This window comes from Lepidochelys kempii, chromosome 13, assembly GCF_965140285.1.
Source record: "Lepidochelys kempii isolate rLepKem1 chromosome 13, rLepKem1.hap1, whole genome shotgun sequence".
In the NCBI taxonomy this organism is placed as follows: domain Eukaryota; kingdom Metazoa; phylum Chordata; order Testudines; family Cheloniidae; genus Lepidochelys; species Lepidochelys kempii.
In genome coordinates, this window is record NC_136392.1 from 6,211,192 (window position 1) to 6,235,988 (window position 24,797).

Below are 24,797 nucleotides of genomic sequence, written 5' to 3' on the forward strand. Positions count from 1 at the left end.
CATATGGAGCCTTTAGCCGCAGCTGAGGCTCCTGCAGAAGCTGGAAAAAGAGTGGTGTGCACCTTCCAGCCGATCCTCTCCCCCCACCCCCACACACACACAAAAAACCCAACAACAACAACAAAACTTCTGCACTACTGAGCCACTGCATGGGGCAGATGCATCGATGAAACAACATCTCCTAGAGTTAGTGTAACAGGCCCGCCTGAGCCAGGGCATCCCGCAGAGCAGACTTGCCTTAATTTTACAGAAAAAATAAATTAACACAACTCAAAATGGCCACCTGGATATTAAAGATCATAACATAAAATAACCAGCCCTTTGCTGAGCCAAGCAAAATGGTGTTAGAGCTAGGTCCCTGATAGGCCAGGTTTCTTAAGTTTAGGAGAGGGAGAGCCTGCTGTCACAGCTTCACCCAGAACTGGCCCTTGAAAGAAGCAGCCAATTCTTTTTATCTTGCTTGCTGAACCCTGATTGGCCTCTGCCTGCTCCCAGCCCTTCTAGCTGCAGGAGGACCAAGTCTCATTGGTTCCACCGGTAGCTGATCCTGGCAGATCTCTGTAGATCATTCCTGGTGGTCCAGACTCACTTTTAATCATTTCGAAAAGGACCACTTTGTAGAGAGGGGTGTGCAAAGGTTGGGCGGGGCCTCTGGTAGGGGGCAGCAAATGCCTGGTACACCTCATGACTGTCAGTTCTATGCCTAAGAGCTGAAAGGAAAGTTTATGAAAGGTCTGTGAAAGTCCTGGGGAGTTGCTCAGAAACAAACTCAAATTTTCAAAGTAGCTTGACCATTCGCTGTCCCTCGTTTGCTCATGCGAGTGGTGTAACCACGGGGCTCCATAGTAATCTGTGTGCACAAAGAGGTGGGTTTTGTGACTTTTTGACCCTGTACGTCTCGTGTGTCTCCTCCCAAGGTTGTGTGAGTCTGCGGCTATCTTCTCTCCAGCCCGGAAGCCCCAGGAGTAAGTGCTCCATGCCCTCCCTTGCATCCACCTCGCTTAGTTGTACTGTTTGGTACTGTCCTTTCGTTATGTTTGAACAGTGAATGCAGCTGCATCCTTCGCTCCTGACACCACTGATAATGTCCTATTGCTTCTGTTTAAAGGAAAGAGCAGCAGCCTGAGCCATCACCCAGGTCTGTATCACTGCCAACATGCCATTCCCATGCTTTACATGTATGTGAGAGTGCGCGCGCCACGTATGCCTGTACCAACAAGGAGCTGAGTGCCATTAAAACCAGCATAGCAGGTTGTCGCGCTTGTTCTGAGCTGTGGGACATGTCACTGTGTGTCATACATCTATGTAATGCTGGGCCTTAAATCAGATTTTCCTTCTTTGCAGTATACCTTGGCTATATTTTGTAGCTATGTGGATAGTGTCTATGGGGGTTGTGCTGGCAGCAGATGAGGTTTGAGGTGTGTCAAATTTGCCCTCAGAAATGTTTTGTCACAGGCTGATGTCTTCTGAGTTTTTGGCAGATGAGTGTCCAGAGTACATGGGAAAAGGGGACTGTTTTATGCCTCTCTTTCCTCTGCCTGTTTCCAGAATCTGGGAGCTGAAATAACAATGTAGACACAATTTTAACACTTCATGTTCTGTTCCCCTGCCACCACACGTCCCATGACTGAGCCCAACCCTGGCTCTGCCTTTCCTTCAGTCCCTGTACCAAAAAACCAAAGCGAGTTCAGCCAGACACTCTCAGAACTCTCCCAGGCCATGGGTTTAGGAGAAATGGAGCATTGCCTACGTCCACTGGCCCTCCATGCCATTCAATCGCTTTGTACGTCAACAGCTCCAAACACCTCCCAGCACTCCCCTGCTACCCCTTCTTGCCAAACCCGTTGTGCAATAACTGACTATACTCTTTGGACTCAATCACATAGTCTTTACTCACTAACTTCAGGTGGAGTTTTGCATGAATAAGGAAAGCTTCAAGATTTGGTCCAATATAATTAAAGAGCACGGGCATAATATTTTATGCCTGTTTCAAACCATCACTGCAAGATACAGAGGATGCCACTAGCATGATTGACAGCACGTACTGGAACTGAGGAATCACCTAAAGTAGGGTACACCTCATGGGATCACAGATCTCCCTGCCTTAGAACTTGCTGAATAATGTATGCGACCAATGTTTTTGCATGCCAATGGTCAACTAGAGCTGCTGGAAAGTTTTAGCTTACACAGATTTTCCAGTGCAAAACGGGAGAGAGGGAAATGCTGATGACAATTTTTGAGACAAATGTTCCTCATTTTCCATCCAGCTCAACCTAGTTAATTGCATGTCAGTATCCCATCGGTTAGTTGTTCTTGGCAGTAATTTCAGGTTGAATTTCGAACTGGATGTTTTTAACCCTCCACCCCACCCAACTTAGTTTATGACCTAAATATGTTAAGAAGGAAATACTGTTGGATCTAAACACTTCTTGCGGTTCACTAACATTGTAAATATAACAAGACAGATGTTAGTCTAAGGATGGTGTTCCTGTACTGGATGTAAAGGGCTGCTGCACCTTTCAATCTCAGGGGCTAGAAACAAGTTAACTTTTCCCTGGCACAAAATCCAGTAAAGGATATTTAAGTAGATAAGGTGCTGGCTAAGAGGATTAAGTGCCCAGCTTTACTGTTATTTCCACTTTATCTCCTTCCTGTCACTCATCTGAGCTTTTCTGTGCATGTAGGATCTCCAGAGTGCTCCATCCACAAGCTGCCAAATAAATCTAATCACCAACATCACGTTTTCACAAGTCAGACCTTATTTCCTCCTGCTTTGAGGCCTAACCTTGTGCAGTGAGAAGGAATGTAGCCTCCCGTCCTCCATTCCACTTCAGATATCATCAGCAAGGAAAACAACACAGCGAGTACCTTCCTGGAAGAGACCAAGCGTGAAATATTGGCCCCAGTACCATTGAGGCCAGTGGAGCCAGGATGTCATCCCAAGAATCTGGCTAATCTGGTATCCTGTCTCTGACAGTGGCGTATTTTGTACGCTTCAGAGGAAAAATTAAACTCCCCAGACTGCACCTAGTTGTGCCATGTGGAAGAATCTCTACTTGGTCTCAGCCAAGGTTCTGTTTAGACCCCGAAGTCTGAGGATTGATAGCCCTTTGTGACTTTATATTAGCCTGTGTAACTGTAACAACAGATGCTGTCCTCAATCGTAGAAGCATTTTTCTTTTCATCTCACTAACATCCTGCAGCAGTAAGCACCACAGGTTAATACACATGTTAAAATAATATATTTTTAGTGGTTTTAATTTTTTCCCTTTTAATTGTATCCAGCGCCCTTTTGTTCTTACGTTGGGGGAGAGGGTAAATGGAAGTGGCATGATTGGTCTTTTCTTTCCTATTCATTATTTTCTATAACTTCCTCACTTGACTCCTTTTCAAACTAAGTTTTCTTAGTCCTTATAATATTCCCCCCATGCTTCAAATCATTTTTGTTGCTCTTCTAGGAAAGTGGCTACACAGGAGTACTCAAAGCTGAGGGTGTGCTGTTTACTTTTATAATGGCATTAAAATATTTTCCATATTGTTCTCAATAGCCTCCTTAGCGCAGCCAAACCAATTTTCCCCCAATATTTTGCTAGTGCAATAATCCTTCCTTCCACCCCATTATTCTGACACAGCTGCAGAACTGATGAAGGCATTTTACAAAGATCAGCACACCTTCCCGTGTGAGGGTTGAGATTGCCAACATTCTCAGTGCCCATAAAGAAACTCTTTCTACTCAAATAGATGTCTGGACCCTTTAGGAACAGACCCCAATACGCTTACATTGAGTAGCACTGGAAGGTCTCATAGAAGCCAGAGTATACTCTGGAAGACCATGCCCCTAATTTCACATGCAGTGCCTTTAAACCCACAGGGATTCAACTATTAATTTATTTATTATTTGTATTTTGGTATAGGGGCTCCAATCATGCATCAGAGCCCAGTATGCTCAGGGCTGTACAGAACTGAAAGTCAATGCCCCTTTACACATAATGCAGTTACCCAATTTGGGGTTACCCTATTACTGTATAACACTTTAGTATTTTTTTTTAATTACCAAGGGAGGTAGTTTATTTTGCCTTGGATTTGAATTAGGCATTGCAGCTTGGAGATGGGTTTCGTCTTTGCCATTTTTCTGTTATGTTTTACGCTCAAACTTGTCTGCATTCATCCCGTTACCAAGCACTGTGAAGTTGTATGCTGATCAGCTATTAAGAACCATAAGCTCATTTCTCTGTGACCCGCAGTGCAGGTTGTGATGGACACAAACCATGTTGGTATTTGGCTACATTTTTTTTAACTCCTCATAAAGTCTGCTCTGTTGCAAAGTGCTTTGGGTGCTGTCTGTCCATCTGCATCGCAATCGGCTTATGACAGGGGTGGGGGAGCAGAACTCTTCACGTCCTGATGGCTGACCTATACAGTGCAGCTAGCTATGATCACTCCCTCTAATAAAAGAACACACTTCTCTTGTGTCTCTCTCAAGGTGGAGATGAAAGGATGGCCGGCTGGCTGCCCTGTCTGTTAGCCTCAGGGGAAGCAGAAGGGAGGGGGTGTGACTTTTCTCACTACTCCTACTAAGCAAGGCCTACTATTCAGATAGGGTAATGGGATGTGATTATTCACGTACTAATCAGGCTGAAAATTCAGTGTGGCAGGTTGTCTCTGCTTATTTTGTCTTCTGACCAAAGTATTAAGGGGCACATGTATGGCTTAGCTAGGTCTGCGGAGATTTCTATGTGAAATATATGTCCGATGTTCTTTAAAAATGGTTTGTTGAACATCTGTAGGCATCTGTGATGAGATTTATACCCTTCCTTTTGTATTTTTCAGGACAGGATCAGGCAAAATGAAAAAAAAATCAGAGTGCAAAGAAACAGGAGAATTCTAGGGAACTGTAGAGTTAGAAGAAGCAGATTACATGCTCCAGCATGAGTTAGGGTCACCTGGAATTGTGTAAATAAGCCTAGCAACCAGTTTAAAAGGTCATCTTCAAGTTGTAGATTGTGGTTCCCCATCCCACTTCCATTGAAATCAGAGGGAGTTTTACCATTAACTTAAATGGGTGCAGGATTGGGTCCCACTGGAATATATTATTTTAAAAAATATTTGTGTGTATATATCTATATATATTATATTATTATTAAAATGATACTGTTATTAAAATGGTGTCAGATATTCATGCTGTGACTGTGTGTAATCTGGGAATAATCAGTTGCCATAATGGGGACTGATTATTTGAAAAGAAGGGACTGCTACTTTCTTTAGAGACTGAAAAAGAGATTAAGAAACCAAGTAACCAATGTGTCTCTCCAAATCTGTGCATGCTGAATATTCTCTGTCTATGATGTTATCTATAGAGCCCAGCTGTATGGCTATCCAGGCCGCTAACCTGTCACTTGGGCTCTATGTGGGTGCAGGCTCTGTCTGCACTAAACTTGTTGCAGAGGCCTTTGGAGTCCTAAAGAAAGAGAGGGTGGATTCCATTTGAACTTGCACTGGCTGCTACAGAGCAGAAAGAATTTTACATATTCCTTCTGTTACTAAACACGAGCCCTTCAGGTTGCCAAGTTCAAATTTAAGAAAACGTGGGGAAAGCCAAATAGGGTTCCCCCCCTTCTGAAATTTAAATATAACTGCAAAGTCGTCTAGTAATACTTGAGCACAGCTGTCTGAAGCATTTTCAGGTTATGTCAGTGGGCTATCCCATAACCTTTTTGCAAAGAGAAGGCAGCTTTGTGTCAGGGGAACCCTGTCTTGGTGAATGGCTAACAGTATGCGAGTCCCTGAGCACAGAAAAGAGGGTGACTCGGGTCAGATTCATGGGAACTTTATAGATTCATTAACAAGTCCATAACTGCCTCCCCCACCACGCACACTTTTTTAGATCCTGATTTGCAAGTGTTACAAAAAATGGATTTTGTGAATTTTGAAATTCAAAATTTCAAGTCCTTAGCACGGGGGGATTTGCCACGTTCCATTGATGTGGGTTTTTAACACCTAATTTCACATAGCACTGTGGCAAGCAGAGAAGGAGCAAACTATTAATAACAAAATACTCGAAAGAAGAGAAATAAACCCTTTGAATGGCTTTGGAGGAAACTGTTTTTATCCTAGGACATTAACGTGGGCTCCACATGGTCGGGGAACTGAAAAATCAGCGATTAAATTTATTTACAAGAAATTAAGGAGGGACTGCTTTTTTTCCAAGCAGGTGGTAGGATCTACCTGGTGGACTCATTTTGTTAGTAAAGTCAACAGTTGGTGAAGTAATGCAACCAACTGAGTGCAAAAGGGGTCATTCCTAATAGCGGGTCATTCCTAAGTTACTACAGAGCAATTCCTTTCATGAATCTCACTGCAACAAATAAAACCCTTTTTTTTTCTTAAATGGTCAAATGTTAATATCCCATCACAAACGCAGCCATCAAAAAAGCCTGTCTTTTAAACCTAGAAACGATCATCAAAGTTTCCTGTTTGGCATTTGCTTCCGGGTCTAATCTTTACTCTCCCCTCATTTCCAGTAAAAGCAAACCATGCAGAGAGTCACTATGTGGATGCTGCTCAGGAAACTCTAGGTACCACGGGAAATGCGTCGCACGGAACTAATCTAAAGCTGCACGGCTCATTCTCTCTCTACCCTGCTACCACCCGTTCTGATCACTTCCCTGCTTAATAGAGGTACTAGATGAGTAAAACAAATTTAAGAGCCTCTTCATGTCCTTCTCTGAAATCAGAGGCTCTCTCGTTTTCCAATAATGCAGCACACAAGAATCAACAGAAGCTGGGGAAATGTGTAATGCTGACACTGGATATGGGCTAGCACGCCAGAGACTGGTAGCAATGAAGGAGGCCAAGAACTAAGCTTAAACAATGATGGAAAATAGAACATTTAAAAAAAAAAAACATTCATCATCTCTCTACGCCACCCTACGCTACAGGGAACCCTCGCACAGTTAATTGTATATTATAAAGCAATACAAATTTAGTAACAGAAAAATCACCAGCTCTCCACCTCCGCTAAACATTGTTCCTTTGGCTCTCTGAATACCTATGAATGGGCCTTTCCTAATCTTGTGGCATTTGGAAGAATGGCTTGCCTATCTAGCACCTCTACTACGCAGCTAGACAAGGACTAATCTTCAACCTATTGTAATCGACATAGGGGATATATTGTCTCTCCTATTGTGGGCATATCTCCTATTTGCATTAAAAGTGATCCTGCATATAGGTCGAGTGGGGAATAAATAGATTGACTTTAGAGTCTGATACAGTGTCTTTTATCAAGTTGACAACATGACTGCTAACCATCTTCAAAGACTTCTCCCAAACTTGTGTTCCTTGACACACTTGTCTGAGGATCATAAGGAATTTCCAGTGTCCTTTTTCTTTTCTTGACATATAAATATGTCCGTTATTCTCCTGCTCACATTAGATTCAAGTGCTCCCCTCCCCAGCACTGAATTTACAGGCAGCCAACAAGCGCCTTGTGGTTGAATAATTAATCCCCAGCATTTGCATGCTTGGAATGGTGACAGTGAATTCCCATTTATTTCTTGCATTGAGTGCAGGATCACAAGCACAGGGGCAGCAGGGAGCTGAGTGATGCAGCATGATTGTGACATGGGATTTATGCATGCTCTTTTTGGAATCCATTTTAATCCTCAAGATCACGAGTCTTTGTCTCTTTGTTAGAAAGCAGCTAAAGTAGAGTTTTAAAGAAATCTCTCTGGTTTCTCAATGAATTATTCCACCCTGTGTATTTTTTTCCTTGATTGCTATTGTTTTTTTTAATATATATAAATATATATACCTGCCATGAATGGATAGCTTCTAGTTTATCTTGGAATATTTTTATATACCAGAAGTTCAGAATCAGAGGTAAATCCCATGTCTTAATGGGTGACAAAGAGGAAAGTTCACAGTAACCAATTCTCCATAGTGAGATTCTTCTGTAGCTTAACTAATAGCCAGAATCTTCATATGGTCTCCTGTTGTATGTTCTGACCATGCTATGGCTCCCTTGGAGTTTATATTAGGAACGTCTGACTTCAATATCATTGGCGCATGGTTAGTTACATAGAGATTACTTACATAACTCACAAAAAGTCTGCTTCAAATTAGAGCTGTCATTACTATATTTTTTCATTCAGAACATTTAAATTTTATCTTATCTTCCATGTTCCCATCTACCAGTGCAGACTTTTCTATCCTTGGAGGTGTATGCTTCTAGCTGGTGAAGGCTCCTCCCTCCTGCACATTGATAGTGCCAGCTGTTTAATTTTAGGGCTCTTTTTGGCACTTATGAATGATATTAATAACACTTCTTTCTTGCTTGTCATTACACAGTACACCTCCTGGAAAACTGGAAGCTCTGATCTTCACTTGTTTGTCTTCTGACATTGGTATCAGTGGCCAAGTGAATTTGTATTACTTCCTAGGGATGGATACTTTCTTATATGCAAAGGCAGTATAAATCACTTAGATTTCTTTAGAAGAAATCTAACTCCTTCCTTCCCACTCGGCTTTTTCTTTTATTTCCCCCTTCTTGACTTCTGCTGGAGGAAGAAAGGAACCAATTCATTAACTAAGGATCCTTCCAAATCTATACAAGATCTCAAGAGGGAGTCTCTAAGCATTGGGGACTTAGAGCCATAAAGGAATCTTGGTCTTTGGTATAGCTAGATCTCTTTTATTATTTGCATCAATCATTGATGCCATATTTTGTTTTGTGGAAGGAGAAGACGTATTTGGAGTCTACCCAGACAGAGTGGAGCAAGAAAGATGTTCTTACCAATCATAGGAGGAAATGATGTGTGGACAAGGGGTGTTTGCAGAACAGTGGGGTAGCATGGGGTCAGGAATGGGGATGGTGGGATGCCTGAAATGGAATGTAGGATGTTTCTATACAGTAGTTTAGGTGATTCTGGTTGAGTAAAGAATAGGTGAGATTTGCTGATGTGCTCTGCAGGCTTAGCACCGTTCCAGCAATGCAAAACAGGCACAAAGCTGGCTTAATTGGAAAGAGCAGATGGTGTCAGGACTTTCTAGAAGATTCTCAGTCATGCCATAGTGCGTTCTAGAATGTTCTCCCATAATACTAGTTCTATCTGCTGAAAAACACACAGGGGACAAAAGCTTTGTGCTAGAAACAGCTGAGGCGGAGAACAGCGCAAAAGGTCAGCAGTAATTTAAAAATACCTAACCACAGGGTGAAATAGGTTTCCTGCTTCACTACAGGAGCCAGATGCATTTCTGAGGTGTTTCTTCCCTGGCCTCCCTGCTCAGTCCGGTCTCAAGGGCTTAGGTAGCATTGTAGTGACTCTCGGTGGGATTTTAGCTCCTAAGTGCCTAAATCCCTTTTGGAAATTAGATCTAGGCTCCTAAATCAGTGAGGCCTTCTGGCACTGAGCGCAGCAATGCCCAAATACCTTCCAATATTTGGGCCTCGGGCACCAATGCAGCTTGAGCATTTTCAGTTATTTCAAACTCAGCGCGGAAGGTAGGAAGATAGTCACCCCAGTACGAGCACTGCGGCCCACTCAGGTTATAGCAGGGGAAATGGTGGTTTCCCACCACATTGTACTTGGAATTTTTACTCGGTGAGCCCTGCTTTCTCCTCTGTTCCATGGGCTATATTCACCCCTGCTCTAACTCTGTGGAAGCCAGTGGAGATACACCAGGCATGAATTTTTGTCCTCTTTTGAATTCTAAGCCAGCCACGGCAAGCATTGTGTACCCACATTTTCTTTCCTTGATCTTGTCAGCAGTTGGCTTCTACCCGTTATTCACACCAGAAACCTAGTGGTCAACAATGGCTATTATTTCAATCTCAGCAGTTCTGCCTATCTTTAACAAAGTGTTCTGACAAGCCATGAACTCGGCACACACTGTGGTTTGAACAACGGCCCCATTTCCAACAGAACATAATTTTCCTCTCTCTCTCTCTCCCTCTCCTGGATATACTGTTCAGTAGAACATGTATTATTGCCAACTGAGTTCGCATATAAATGACTATTTAGTCCCGGGTGGTATTGGAGAGACAAGGCGGGCGAGCGATCTTTTATTGGACCAACTTCTGTGTCTCTCTCACCAAACAGAAGTTGGTCCAATAAAAGATACCACCTCACCCATCCTGTCTCTCTAATATCCTGGGGCCAACATGGCTACAACAACACTGCATACTGGATGGTATTGATCAGTCTGGCTAGTATTTTGCTATATGCAGGCAAAAGGAGAAAATGAAGCAGCTGGAAGAGTGTAATTTCAAATACATGAAAAAAACTGTAGGTAGTCATTTTTATTAATCCAAAATTACTGTGAATGCAGGAAATCCTCAAAGAGTAAGGGAATGCAAAAACAGAACATCAGGAGATTGCTAAGGCTATGAAACGAACCCACAAAACCCAGGAGATTTCCAACAAGAAGTTAAACCATCAATATCCATAAGCACATTGTGTGTCAACCAACTGTTCTGTGTTGTGTATGTACACAGAGGGTTAGTTCTTAACCACTTTTCTGGTGACTGCTGTAATCATCACATGCCAGATGGTCCCAATCCAAAGCCCAGTGAAGTCAGTGGGAGTCTTTCCATTAACTTCACTGGAATTTGGATTAGGCCCCTAAGTGCGCTAGTCAAGTATGGACTTTCATTTATTGGCATAGATATTTGCTAGGAATCTGCGTTAGAAAGTAAAAGAACATTTCAGTAACAGAGAAAAGATAAATTATACGTTTCCACCCTTCACTGGATTCAGGTTAAATGCTGAGCAAATTCTCATTTAAGTCTGTGCAGTAATGCTGTAGGGTTCTTTTTTTAATAATAATAAAAAAATGAGTTTGAAACAAATATTAACCAAGAGTAGCTACCTCATTTTGATACAGGAACCGGCCAGACCATCTGATTCTATTAGTATTTCCCATAGATTTTGGTACAGGTTACAAAACCTTGTGATTCGCTTTTTTCCTCCCTTGCCCTTAGAACAGGCAGAATGAATGTCCCATTCTCCCTCAGTTCATGCAAGAGTCACAGTTACAAGCCTCCTTTCTTGCAGTTGTGTGTGTCAGGATAACCATTCCCTTCCCCCTTCCACTCAGCGTACATACTGTACAACCAAATAATGTCCATCTACCATCTGCGTGGTTGGCATCTAAGTATCACTTCTCTGACACACTGCACCTCTCCTTGCATGACGTTCTGGTTGGATGAGGACATGATCTTAGATTTGCTGAAAGCATTTGCTTTTCTTTTGCATTCTTCCCTCCCCAGCTCCGGCCGCCTCTCACCTGCATTTTCCACTACAGGGCCTGTGTCTGCATGCGGATTGTAGTCAGCTTTTACACTGAAAAAATTGCATGGCAGAAGGAAAACCTTAATGGATTACCAATGTTGTCTTTATTGTTAATGTTTGTTTGTTTAATACAAAGGAATGTTGGAGGCATTCCAAATGTCGAGAGTTTGAGTACTCAGGGATCAGACCTGAATGGATTTTAAATGTTCCTCAGATTCATGAGTGATATTTTTAATGAGTAAAATATTTCACCTTGTGATGTCCTAATATGAAATTCCTCTCTCTCATGATCTGTAGGAAATTCAGTGCTTTTTGATTTGCCATCCTTAGTTCATGGAAGCTTTTGCAACATATTTACTTGGGAAATGGGATTGGAGCCACCAGAATAAGGGCCCAGTTTTATTCAGTGATGGATAATTAAGTCCCAGGCAGGCTGCGAAGAGCTACAAAAGACTCTCTCAAAACAGGGCAACTGGGCAATAAAATGGCAGATGAAATTCAGTGTTGATAAATGCAAAGTAATGCACATTGGGAAACATATAAAATAATGGGGTCTAAATTAGCTGTTACCATTCAAAAAAGAGATCTTGGAGTCATTGTGGATAGTTCTCTGAAAACATCCCCTCAATTTGCAGTGGCAGTCAAAAAATCAAACAGAATGTTGGGAATCATTAAGAAAGGGATAGATAATAAGACAGAAAATATTCTGTTGCCTCTCTATAAATCCATGAAAAGAAAAGGAGTACTTGTGGCACCTTAGAGACTAACCAATTTATTTGAGCATGAGCTTTCGTGAGCTACAGCTCACTTCATCGGATGCATGCCGTGGAAACTGCAGCAGACTTTATATATACACAGAGAATATGAAAAAATACCTCCTCCCACCCCACTGTCCAGCTGGTAATAGCTTATCTAAAGTGATCATCAGGTGGGCCATTTCCAGCACAAATCCAGGTTTTCTCACCCTCCACCCCCCCACACAAATTCACTCTCCTGCTGGTGATAGCCCATCCAAAGTGACAACTCTTTACACAATGTGCATGATAATAAAGTTGGGCCATTTCCTGCACAAATCCAGGTTCTCTTATTTGTGCAGGAAATGGCCCAACTTTATTATCATGCACATTGTGTAAAGAGTTGTCACTTTGGATGGGCTATCACCAGCAGGAGAGTGAATTTGTGTGGGGGGGTGGAGGGTGAGAAAACCTGGATTTGTGCTGGAAATGGCCCACCTGATGATCACTTTAGATAAGCTATTACCAGCTGGACAGTGGGGTGGGAGGAGGTATTTTTTCATATTCTCTGTGTATATATAAAGTCTGCTGCAGTTTCCACGGCATGCATCCGATGAAGTGAGCTGTAGCTCACGAAAGCTCATGCTCAAATAAATTGGTTAGTCTCTAAGGTGCCACAAGTACTCCTTTTCTTTTTGCAAATACAGACTAACACGGCTGTTACTCTGAAACCTATAAATCCATGGTATGCCCACATCTTGAATACTGTATGCGGATGTGGTTGCCCCATCTCAAAAAAGATATCTTGGAATTGGAAAAGGTTCAGAAAAGGGCAACAAAAATTATAGGGGTATGGAACAGCTTCCATATGAGGAGAGATTAATAAGACTGGGACTTTTCAGCTTGGAAAAGAGGCAACTAAGGGGCGATATGATTGAGGTCTATAAAATCATGACTGGTGATTTTCCATGGTGTGGAGAAAGTAAATAAGGAAGTGTTATTTACTCCTCCTCATAATACCAGAACTAGAGGTCACCAAATGAAATTAATAGGCAGCAGGTTTAAAACAAACAAAAGGAAGTATTTTTTCACACAAAGTGCAGTCAACCTGTGGAACTCCTTACCAGAGGATGTTGTGAAGGCCAAGACCAGGGGTCGGCAACCTTTGGCACTTGGCCCATCAGGGTAAAGCCTCTGGCAGGCCAGGCCAGTTTGTTTATCTGGAGCGTCCGCAGGCACGGAGCCCCGCAGCTCACACTAGCTGTGGTTCGCCGTTCCTGGCCAATGGGAGCTGTGGGAAGCAGTGGCTAGCACGTCCCTTGGCCCACATTGCTTCCTGCAGCTCCCATTGGCCGGGAACGGCGATCCGCAGCCAGTGGGAGCTGCGGGGCTCCATGCCTGCGGACGCTCCAGATAAACAAACTGGCCCGGCCTGCCAGCAGCTTTACCCTGATGGGCCAGGTGCCAAAGGTTGCCGACCCCTGGCCAAGGCTATAACAGGGTTCAAAAAAGAATTGGATAAGTTCATGGAGGATAGGTCCATCAATGGCTATTAGCCAGGATGGTCAGGGATGGGTCCCTAGCCTCTGTTTGCCAGAAGCTGGGAACGGGCGACAGAGGATGGATCACTTGATGATTCCCTGTTCTGTTCATTCTCTTTGGGGCACCTGGCATTGGCCACTGTTGGAAGACAGGATACTGGGCTAGTTGGGCCTTTGATCCAGTATTGCTGTTCTTATGGATAAACAATCTTTACATGCTGAGCATGCACAATTCTCAAGCAAACTAATTCGGGCATGCAGCAGCACCTCTCAGGATGAAGCGCTAAGAGATAGGGTTGAAGTCTGGATTTTAGCTTTCGGCAGACTTCGTCAGATAAAACATTTAAACAGACCTTGTAGAATAAAGAAATTCGAACTGTACATGCAACACAAATGAGCCTTCCAAATGAATAGCCTCCAAGAACACCCTTCATTTAGGACCAGCTTTAAAAAGTAGCCTTATCTGTGCTTCTAATTTATGGCACTTGTGTTTTGCTCTTAGAATTAGAGTTGTAGTTAAGCATTTGGATCAGTCTGTAAAATGAGGTTTCACAATATAAAGCGACTGTATAAAAATAGCACAAGGGTTCAGCCCCCTGCGTGTCTGGTTCCTTTAATGACAAAACCAAATGCTCACTCCTGGCAGCGTAGCGCAGCGCAGCCGATAAAGCTGTCTCGCATATCCACAGCTATATTGTAACTGCAGAATCTTTATTATTAATGATGAAATAAGAGGCAGCTTAATTTTTAGATCTGAGGTGGCGGCACTGACAGCTAAAAAAAATAAATCTTTGCTACTTTAACTAAGCAAGTTTGACCTAGAAGTCATTCAGATAGGATAGGTTCCCACAATACCCTTCTCTCTGATTCACTTTCCTAAGCATAATCAGCTACTTGATTCAGTCAGTTCATGTGCACCTCTGTTGCTGAATTTGTAAGATGTTCCAATGCAGAATTTTAACTGTTATTGTGGTAGAAACCACTTCAAAATTACATCTGAACTTTACTTATTTACATTCATATAAAATATTGGATAAATGAGGAAGTGCTTTGTAGTAGTTATCTATTCTCAATAAATATCTTCTGTTAATAATCAGGTCATATTTGGTAAATATTAGGTCTATGCAAAACTAAAAATATTTTCAGTTTTGTTCCTGGGAATGTTGCAATTATCAATTTTTGCCCCTTTCATAAAGTTTCACAAAATCATTTTTTGCAAGTTTCATGTCAAAATTCATCATCTTCATTTGAAATTTCAGAATTCAGAAATTTGAAAATAGAGAGGTTTGGCTCCACAATAAGACTGTTTATCAGTGGGAATCATCTTTACTTCAAAAACAGGATGGTTTTCGAGCAAAAAACAGAATATTTTGCAATAAAATTGGATCATTTAAAAGAAATTGCAATTAAATGCAAACGTCTCAGATTTTGAAGTGTTCCAATTTTGCTTCAAATATTTGAGCAGCCCTAGTAAATATGCAAGCGCTTTTTAACCTCAAATCCTTATTAGGATTTTAATTCACAACTGTGTAGTTTAACATTCATTACACGTATAGAAAAAAGATTTTTATTTTAACCTGAAGATAGAAAATGGGTTGAGAACTTTTTCAGGCGGTAGAAAGATGGTGGGAGCGGTAGGGGAAAAGGGACAGGTGATTGGCCTGAAAAGACATAAATAGCTTTTTAATTTTACTTTGAAACATTTTTGGTAAACTTTTGTTAATATTTTCTTATTGGAAAAGGATTTTTGAGGGAAACTGTGGAAAAAAGCATCATAACTCTTGATAGGAACTAATAAATTATTTAAGGAATCGTCAGCATCATTGTTTCATGCCATTCTGTTCAGCAAGCCCTTTAATAATAGGAGGGGTTTCTGTTTAAACTTCCATTATTTTTTCCCAATTAACAACCCCTCACATTTCATTCATGATGATGGAAACCATTCTGAAATGCTCTAAAAAAAATGAAAACTGGACACATCTCACTGCTGCTTTGTAATGCCGTGGCTTTCTAAGGACTGAAGGGGAAGGGACGTTCGGTTTCCAGAGTGACTCCTCCTGCTGTCTCCTTTTTGTCTTTGTTTCAATTTGTTTCCATGAATAGTCAGAAGGTCAGTTTGAAAGACCGTGTCTTCTCCAGTCCCCGAGGTTCTGGAACTAAAGGGAAAAGCTCTCCACAGGCTCAGAGCCTCCGGAGATCCCCCAGCGCTGATCAGAGCATTGAAGATAGCCCGAGCAAGGTGCCCAAAAGCTGGAGCTTCGGAGACCGGAGCCGAGCCCGGCAAGCATTCCGGATCAAGGGAGCTGCGTCTCGACAGAACTCTGAAGGTGAGAGCTTCTGAGGGCAGCCATTTTGCCTTGTCACCATGGACTGCCATCCTGTTGGTTTCCTCCCAAGCTAAGTGGGGTCAGGCCGGGTCAGCGCTTGGATGGAAGATCTGCATGGTGCTACCACAACAGGAATTTTGCTTGCAGGAGTGAATCCTGCAGATAGTCAGTAAGGACATCTCCATTGCTTGGTACAGTATAAGGCAATCAGCTTCACATAGGAAATATTGGGGGTTTGATCCTTAAATTATTTACCTTCTGATTTACATATTTAGGCTTCTCAGACTAATTTGATCAAGAATTGTTTTTGGATATTCTGTGCATATCTCTTTGTCTCCAACCATCTATGTGCCACCACAAAGGGGATCAGATACCGATTACCCAGTAGCAAGGGAAGTTGGAGAATCTATACCCAGTGATTCTTACTCATTCTATGCCTTAAAGATTTTAATAATAGGCAGTTCATTTAAACAGGATCCTTCCTGGCCCAGCTGGTTTGGAGGAGGTGAAGGGGATTTGAACCGTCTAGACTTACTGAACTGTTTCATTCTCTCCCTTATTAGCACATAAGGTATGGTTTTATTTACATGAGGATCCTGGGGTGGGAGCAAAAAAAAAAGAGAGCTTCATTCAGTTATATGATGCCCTTAAAGACAGATAGGGACTAAAACTAGTGGTATCAGATGTCATCTTAGCCTAGCTCAGAGGGAGAGAAAGCTTTTGTTAAGATGCAAAGGTAACATGCCATTTATGTCTTCCATGTGCTCTCTTCTGGGAGTCTGACGCTCCCATTCCTCCTGCTGCAAGGGCTCTCTAATTAGCTGTGAATTCTCTTTTTCTTTCTTTTTTTTAAAACCAGAAGCAAGTCTCCCTGGAGAAGACATTCCGGATGATAACAAAAGCTGCAACTGCGAGTTTGTGACGGAAGATTTAACGCCAGGACTTAAAGTCAGCATCAGGGCAGTGTGGTAAGAAAGGAAAAGGAGGAGGGGGATGAAGGAAGATGGAGAGACCTCCTTAGATGGTGAAATGTTAAAGGAAAATAAATAATAAGGGTATTTGTAAACCAAGCAGCATTGAATAACGCACATATCCCATCGCTGCTGGCTGGATCCCCCCCAGGTGCTCTGTTTTCCTTTGTATAAAGCTAAGCGGGGAAAAACAGTTTTTGCTTGGAGGAGGAGTAAAGGGAGAAATGGGAAAACGCTCTAAAAGTAAAGGAGTACTTGTGGCACCTTAGAGACTAACCAATTTATTTGAGCATAAGCTTTCGTGAGCTACAGCTCACTTCATTGGATGCATACATCCAAACCATACCGCTCACTTCGTGGTTAAATGCTGACATTTACAAAACCAGATGGAGAGAAGACACACAAGGCTGACGGACCCGAAGGATACTGGGGCTAGGATGTCCTTTTTTTTGCTGCCAGAAGTATTGACACAAAATCCCTACCTAAATCCCCACTTCTTCCCCACTCACATTGGTGGGTCCAGCTGGCCTGCCCCTCTCTACAAGCCACACACTTTGGATTTGGATCCAAGACTGAACGTCCCAAAAATCTGGCAGTGTCTAGCACTGGTATTCCTGCTCCGTACAGAGCTGGAGGATTCAGATGCAGCTCTGGATCCAGAGCCAAACTTAGTGTTTGGGGCATGGGTGCTAGAACCGGTGTTCATCTCCACTCCTCTCCTGTGTTGTTCAGTCAAGATGCCTGTCCAGTGACCTAAGCCCTAGCAAATAGAATTGCCACCTAGAGGATCCAGGTCTTATTCTTAGACCCAGCCTCCTCCTGTTGGAAGGCCTGTGGGAGTAGCTTTAGACCAGCGCCTTGGGGGCACCTCAAGAGTGGCAAGGCTAAAGAAGTGAAAACAATGGAATTCACCCACCATATTGCAAATGGGCCACTGTAACAAATCCATAGGTGCACAGATATAGACATATGAGTCATCATCTACAACACACACATGCCGATCTGGGGAGGGGACGCAGGCCCTTGGGCGTCAAAACCATGGACTCCTCTGACTCGCCCTAAATGATCATCTCTATTAGCTGTAGTATTAACAATATTAAGATGTATAGCCTCTAGTCCTCTGGCACCTAGAGATCAGTGGGGTGCGCATGCACACTCAGACAAGATCACCCAGTATAATACATGCCCTCCAGCTCAGGAAGTTTTTTCTGAGCCACGGGGAACCACTGGAGCTCATGTCCTAACCATCTGGCACCGTTTGTCACTGTATCATGTCATTACGGGAGGCTTCCATCAGAGGCTGAGGAAAGCAATCCTGGTCAGCAGGGGATAGCCATTCCCTTCCTTTCCCAGAGGCCCCTGCCACTCCCACCCCACCCAGGCCCAGGTTGCTCTATTATTTTCAGCCATTTATTGATAGAAACCTAGTAGCTGTCTGTCCCACTCCTCTCCATTGTCTTAAAGGAGGAGCCATTTTCCCTAAGAATTTTCTGGGAGGGTCTGAAAAATCAGTCTTTCCTCAGAAAATGGCTAAACGGAAGCAGAGAGAGAGAAGCACAGGGCTCGTTGTTAGGAGAGAAATGTCCTGTGGCTAAGGGGTGGCCTGTTATTCTTATTCGGCTCCTAGCTGAGATCCAGACAGTATTCAGATAATGGGAACCCCCACCTAACATGCACCATCCAAATACCAAGGGCTTTGCCCTTCTGTACTGCTTGGATTATGGGTGGGCCCATTGCTTTGTTGGGGAGTTGTGCTTCAATCCTCGGGGAGGCAGGGATTTATAGATGCAGTTTCCGCCTCCTCAGTAAATGCGTTGCTGCCCAGCATGCAGATCAAAGCAGGAAAAAATACACACCCACCAGAGAATATTTTCCAACGATTAACTTTTTTTTTGGCTGGATCTATGCTTCCTGCTGGCATCAGCATGAAATGCACAAGGAGGATATTAAAGAGCCTAAGAAAATGCTGCCCTTTCCCCATCCTAGATGCCTTAACGCACAGATAGCAATTACAGCTTTGAGGCATTGGGGATTGCCGTTTGCACACCTCTGGGCCGGGGGATGGGGGGTTGTTAACTGCCACTACCCTCCCCAGGGCTTCTGCCAAGGGGAGCAGCTTTGAATTGCTTTGGGACTCCACAGAAGGCCACCTAGGAGAGGCACTGAATCAGCACCTTCAAACCCTATCCCGTGGTCAGCTGGGTTGGTCCAGTCTGCCCCCAAGATCTCCAGTGGGGCAAGCTGGGGGTTGTGGATGCTGTGCATTACTGAGGCTCCTCCCCTACCTGGAAGACTTTCCACCAAGCTGGCTAGTGAGATCAGCAGCCCCGAAAGCGTATGGAGCCCTACATTTTGAGCCTTGGTTCTCTCTGCTTTATCTAAAGTAGCCTCAGATGGTGTTAGCTTTTCAAATGTCTTGTTCCACTCTGGTTCCCAGGTTGCTCTCTGCAGCATGGGCATGCCTATCACTCTACAGTACATGGCTCCAGCATGAGCAATCACATTTTTTCCTTTCTCTCTCCCCTAGCATCATGAAATTTCTTGTTTCCAAACGGAAGTTCAAGGAGAGCCTTCGGCCTTACGATGTGATGGATGTCATCGAGCAGTATTCAGCCGGTCACTTGGATATGCTCTCCCGGATAAAAAATCTCCAGTCCAGGCAAGAGACTCCACTGTTGGTTGTGATTGCACCCCAGGGGTGGGTGGTAGGAGTGAGAGGGTCAAGATAAAGTCCCTTTTTTTTAAAACACCCACATCTTATTTTTCTTTCTAAGAAAAAGCCTAATGGAAAACAATGTATTTCTGAATAACTCCTGGTTGTGAGTTGGCCACAAGGGGTGAATTTTTGGCACAGAGTGGCTGGAGGGCAGATTAGTTTTACAGTTCCCATTATTTCCATTGGGAATAAGGGCAAGTAAGTGTCCAGTCTAGGGGAGGGAGCTGGGCATTCTGGGTAAGGGTGCTAGACAGGCTCCGGAAACAGCCTCAGGCTCTGTTATGAAACAGAAGCAAACCCGGTTCCATCTCTTTGTGCCCATAAAGCCATGTTACCTCCCATGCCATGGCACCACCAGAGAATCCTTACTGAAGGATCCTTCTCTTCCCTCCACCCCATCCCACTCCACACACACAAGTTGGTTGTTCACATTTCACCCTCCCACAGAGAGTATGTTAAGAGCCTCCCTCCCTGTGGCACAGCATGTGGTCAAAGAGCAGAGCAGGGTGTATGTAAATCTTTCAGAAACATTTTGGGACATATGTCTCAGTGCTTTGCTGTTGGATACTTACGATTTGACATCGCCATTCGGGGGCTGGGTGGCATATCCTTACCAGTGGCAAAATAAAATAAAGGAGCTACTTTGAAAGTACCATTTTTGGCCCTCTTGTTAAGAATAAAGGAGCTATTAGAAAAATGGCCCCAGTATGAGAGACTTTTGTAAATATTTGACATCTTTTGCCCTAGGAAGTGGGAGGAGTCTGAACTCTGTTTGGATTGGGTGGGAATGAGGGAAGAATATCTTTAAAATATGGGAGTTTCACCTATCAGCCTGGCTGGGTAGCCTCAGTGGAACAGGAACTAAACTACATTGGCTGTATAACTATCCGTGGGTAGTGAGTTGGTTTTATAGGCGAGGGAGTGCATAAAGGGGATTTAACACAGGACAGGATCGAGCTCCTTGTGTTTAAACAGTATGGAAGAGGAAGCATTAGGAAGAGTATAAAAGGAGGGAGAGAGAGAGAGAGAGATACTTTAAACTCCACCCTTCCTTTCCAACGCCCAAATTATTTTACCTCAGAAAAAGTTTGAATTCAAACCTATGAGCCGTGGATGAGAGACAAGCCATTGACGGTAAGAACAGTACTCTCTCTCCTTACAAATAACCCTCAATCGTGTCAATTAAGAAAATCTGCCCTTTGCGGCCTACAACATGTAGATACATGTAACTCAAGGCATGTCTTTGCACCTTAAATTACTTTCAGTCAAAGTGAATGTCACTTATATGCCTAACTCACTGCTTGTGCCTGTGTGTCAGGCAGAGGCAACCAAGTAATGTCATATAAATATTTGCCTCTGCAAACTTGTAAATGCAAAATGGGTGTTCAAGTGGACATGACTCTCTAGCCTAAAAGGGTCTTTCTCCAAGCCCCATTGAAGCCAATGGAAATTTTTCCATTGACTTCACAAGGAGTTAGATTGGGTCCTTTGCACGGATAAGGCATATGACAGGAAACAGTGAACATTGTCTTTGGCTCTTTAATTTCAAAATCTAAATGATGGAGCCACGATTGGAGATAAATCAATGCCTGTTACCTCATATTCCCCATAAAAGTACTTGTGTTTCCAGAATACTGTGTGTTACCTATATTCCCAGTTAATTCTGGATTTGTCATGTCATTGTGAGAGTTGTTCAAAGAGCAGGACTGAGCTTTCTGTCACAAACCCACTGTGTCAAGCAAAGCACTTAAGCCCAGGTTTAGCTGTAAGAGTATGAAATCACTTGAGTAAAATCTTTCCTTTTGAGATTTCCAGCTGAGGTGTGCACAGTAAAGTCTGTCTAGGTTAGGGAAGATCTAGATGGGCACCCGTACTTTTTGGGGTCTTCAGCTGAACCTTGTCCCCGGTAAGGTTCTCCAGTCCTGCCTGCATTTTTCTTGTTCTGAGATTATGTGTTCCAAAGAGAAAGTTGTTTGGCTGGTTGATTTTTGGGTGGAACCGGGAGTGGCTGTTCCGAAAGAGAAGGCCAAATGCTCCTCTCGGATCCATCTGTGCAGTGGAATGCAGTAATCATTGGGGTAGGTTGTGACGTAGACTATACTTCCTTCTATCCTGGGAAGGAAGGAAGGAAGGAGTAAAACTATCTCCTAGAGCCCCAGGTAGGCTACCTAGACCTTCATCTCATGCACGCAGGACATTGTTCTCTCACTTACTCCCCCGTCCCCAGAACAGGTTGGTGGAGAATGAGCAGGGTATGGATGGGGAAGAGGACAAGACTTGTGTGCGCCCCACAACATGCTGATCAGCACAGTGGAGCTGGTACAGAGGGGAGGGAAGTGGGGCAATGCAATTTGCTGCTGGTGTAGAGCAATGAAGGACCAAGGCAATACGTTCTCTCTCTGAGAGAGAGAGAGAGAGAGAGAGAGAGAGAGAGTTTGTGATGATCAGCATTTGTGATGATCTTTATTGTTAGCTCTCTGTGGCCAGTGTTTTGCTGGGTTAAAGCTTTATTCAGGCAAACTTGTGGGAGTGTTCACGTGCACTTTTCTCTTGAATCATTCATAACTCTCTGTCACTGCTCTTGTGACATGTCTGTAATTGGTTCTTTTTGGTATTCTGTCCCTGGCTTACATCCCTTTCCAACATCTTTCCAACCATGGATGCATTTCATTCACTGAGTGTACAATTCCACAGTGTACCTCATTTACACCTTGCTGAGGATGTTTTATCTATCATTGTAATAGAAATGAGAATATATATTGTCTTATATCTGACATTTCCAATGGGACATTGCCACATATATGCAAATATATTCCAGTGTGTACAGTATGTTGCCTATTATATGCAGAGTGACTCCCATTTTAAGCAGCAGTGACGTTCTTTTGATGCCCAGTTCCGTGAATCTTATGTTTGGCCAGATAAGATTTGGCATTAACCATGAACGATCAGGCAATATAATGCTGCATTCTGTTTCAAGCGGAATATATTTTCCAATTTTCTCTCTCTCTCTCTCTCTGTCTTTTATTTTTAATTTTTTTAGTTGTTCTTTATGTTTCTGCAACTTTCTGACCAAGTTCTTTCTACGTGTTGCTTCATTATGCATTTTGCTGGTGTCTTTTTTCTTATTTACTTTGCCAGGATAGATATGATTGTGGGTCCCCCGCCCCCTTCAACTCCCCGGCATAAGAAGTATTCAACCAAAGGACCCATGCTCTCTTCCAAAGAGTCACCCCAATACTCTCCTAGGTTAGGATTCACCAAAATGCTGCTTTCTCTGGATTTTTCATTTGCTTAATGTCAAACCCCTTTCATGCCAGGTATATGACGGCATGCATCACTTAATAAGGCAGCTCGCTGACACATATACCTCAAAATCGCTTGGATTTACTTTTGGCGATGGCTTTTCACACTAAGGCAAGTCTAAGGCAAAAAAATTATACAACCATTGATTTCTCCTGTGAGCATATTTCAGTCATCCTCTACTAGTTGTTTGGGATGGCCAAATCATCATTTGTTATGATATTGCAGCCAATATAAAAGACTACAAAAATATCTTCAAGAGCAACAAGATTTGTTATTTTCATCTAGAAGAAGAGGTAAGATTAACTACAGAATGGAAAACTTCTCACTCTGTGTGTGTAGACAAGCAGGTGCAAATATACGCTTGCATCTACCCACCTATATTCATTGAAATGAACATATTCCTTGTTTTTTTTCCAGTGGGCAACATTTGAATCAAACGCATTTCATATTTATAGGGAAGGAAATGAATAAATGCACAGAACCATTTTCACCCCGGTCCAACTCTATTGACCAGAGTAAATGTATAGCATCACTAAAAATGTCACATACGCTGGGCCGAGTGTTCAAAAGAATCCTTAATTTTGTGTGCAGAAATAAATGCTGTGTCAAATCCTTGCCTCATTTAAATCAATGGGAATTTTACCATTGACATTGCTGTGGATTCACTCTGGGTAAAATATTCAGAAGCACCAAGTTATTTTGAAAATTTTACTCCTGCATGTCTTATCAGTGAAATAAACAACAGTGTGTTCTCAGTTATATGCACATCAGCTGGAGGGACGTCTCGCCTACGTGTCTGTGAGCTTTCACTGCCCAACTGTGTTGCAAGCGCAAACACGAGTAGTTAACCCAACGAGATCATTCAAAGTAACTACTCAGATTTACACTCACAGATGAACAGTGGGTTCAAAAATGGGGACAAGCATTTTGACCAAAATATTCCCCATTTATCTAGAGCATCACACCTGAACGCATATGTATATATTTGGTAGAAAGTCATATTAGGTGCACAGGTAGAAGGTGATTTCAAACATAACTATGTTATTCCTTCAAAATATTTTTCCAAATATGCTTGCCCTCACTTAGAACTAAGTACATGGATTCATGACAGATCTGTAGTTTTCCATATAAGCTGTTTTGAGTTATCTGTGCCTGAGAAACATGTGTGCATTTTTTTTTCAAACCTATTTATTCACACCCTGTTAACTCGAAGATGGAAAAAAACCCAGTTGGATTGCACCTTGTAGAAACCTCCCACTTTGAACTTAGGTCTAGCTTGAAAAATTTCAACCCAAAAGGTAACAGTTGTTTCTGAAAGTTCAGGACCTGAAAACAGGTTTTAAACATGAAATTGTTTCCTCAGCCATAACAGTATTTTGAAATGCGCTTTAAAAAATGGGCAGATTGTATATAGTTATAGCTACATATTATGTACAATGTACAAAACATCTTGGCTAGAGTGGAGATTTATACACTAAAATTACTACCTTGCAGATTGAAAAAATGACCAGCAATGGGAAAGGATGCCCAAAATGCCAAACTGAGGGTATTTATATTATCACTCATTCAACCCAAGGCATAATATTATCTCCCATATGTTAAAAATTCTATTTTGTATTAGTCTAATACTGCTCCTTCACAAGCATATAACTCCCACAATCGAAAACAGCATGTTTGTATGCATAACACTATTATAACCCCTTGGGAAATATTTTTTTTTTTATAACTTGCTTCCATTTTTAGCTTTCAGGGAACTTTGACCCTCCCTCAGTTGACTGCAGAGCTAAAATTAAGTCACTGTTTGGGGTGACTTTTTTCCCTGCTATATAAACAATTCCTGACCCTTAGCACCAGAAAATAATCCCATTCTTACCTGCAGTATTATTGGGCTTTAACCTCTGGAGCTCCTAGGGGTAT

At 42.7% G+C, this 24,797-nt stretch overlaps 1 protein-coding gene across 17 annotated transcripts in view; it reads left to right on the forward strand.

The window, feature by feature from the left end:
- KCNQ2 (potassium voltage-gated channel subfamily Q member 2) overlaps positions 1–24,797 on the forward strand; it is a 124,359-nt gene that overhangs the window by 79,894 nt on the left and 19,668 nt on the right. For 3 of the 17 annotated variants that reach the window (XM_078848331.1, XM_078848340.1, XM_078848333.1), the window contains 7 exons: positions 918–965; positions 1,109–1,138; positions 6,522–6,575; positions 15,667–15,890; positions 16,750–16,858; positions 19,389–19,520; positions 22,716–22,823. In XM_078848331.1, coding sequence (XP_078704457.1) covers positions 918–965; positions 1,109–1,138; positions 6,522–6,575; positions 15,667–15,890; positions 16,750–16,858; positions 19,389–19,520; positions 22,716–22,823 — 705 coding nt within the window. The remainder of the gene's footprint in view (positions 1–917; positions 966–1,108; positions 1,139–6,521; positions 6,576–15,666; positions 15,891–16,749; positions 16,859–19,388; positions 19,521–22,715; positions 22,824–24,797) is intronic. The other 14 variants (XM_073309034.2, XM_073309036.2, XM_078848334.1 and 11 more) reach the window with 9 other exon arrangements.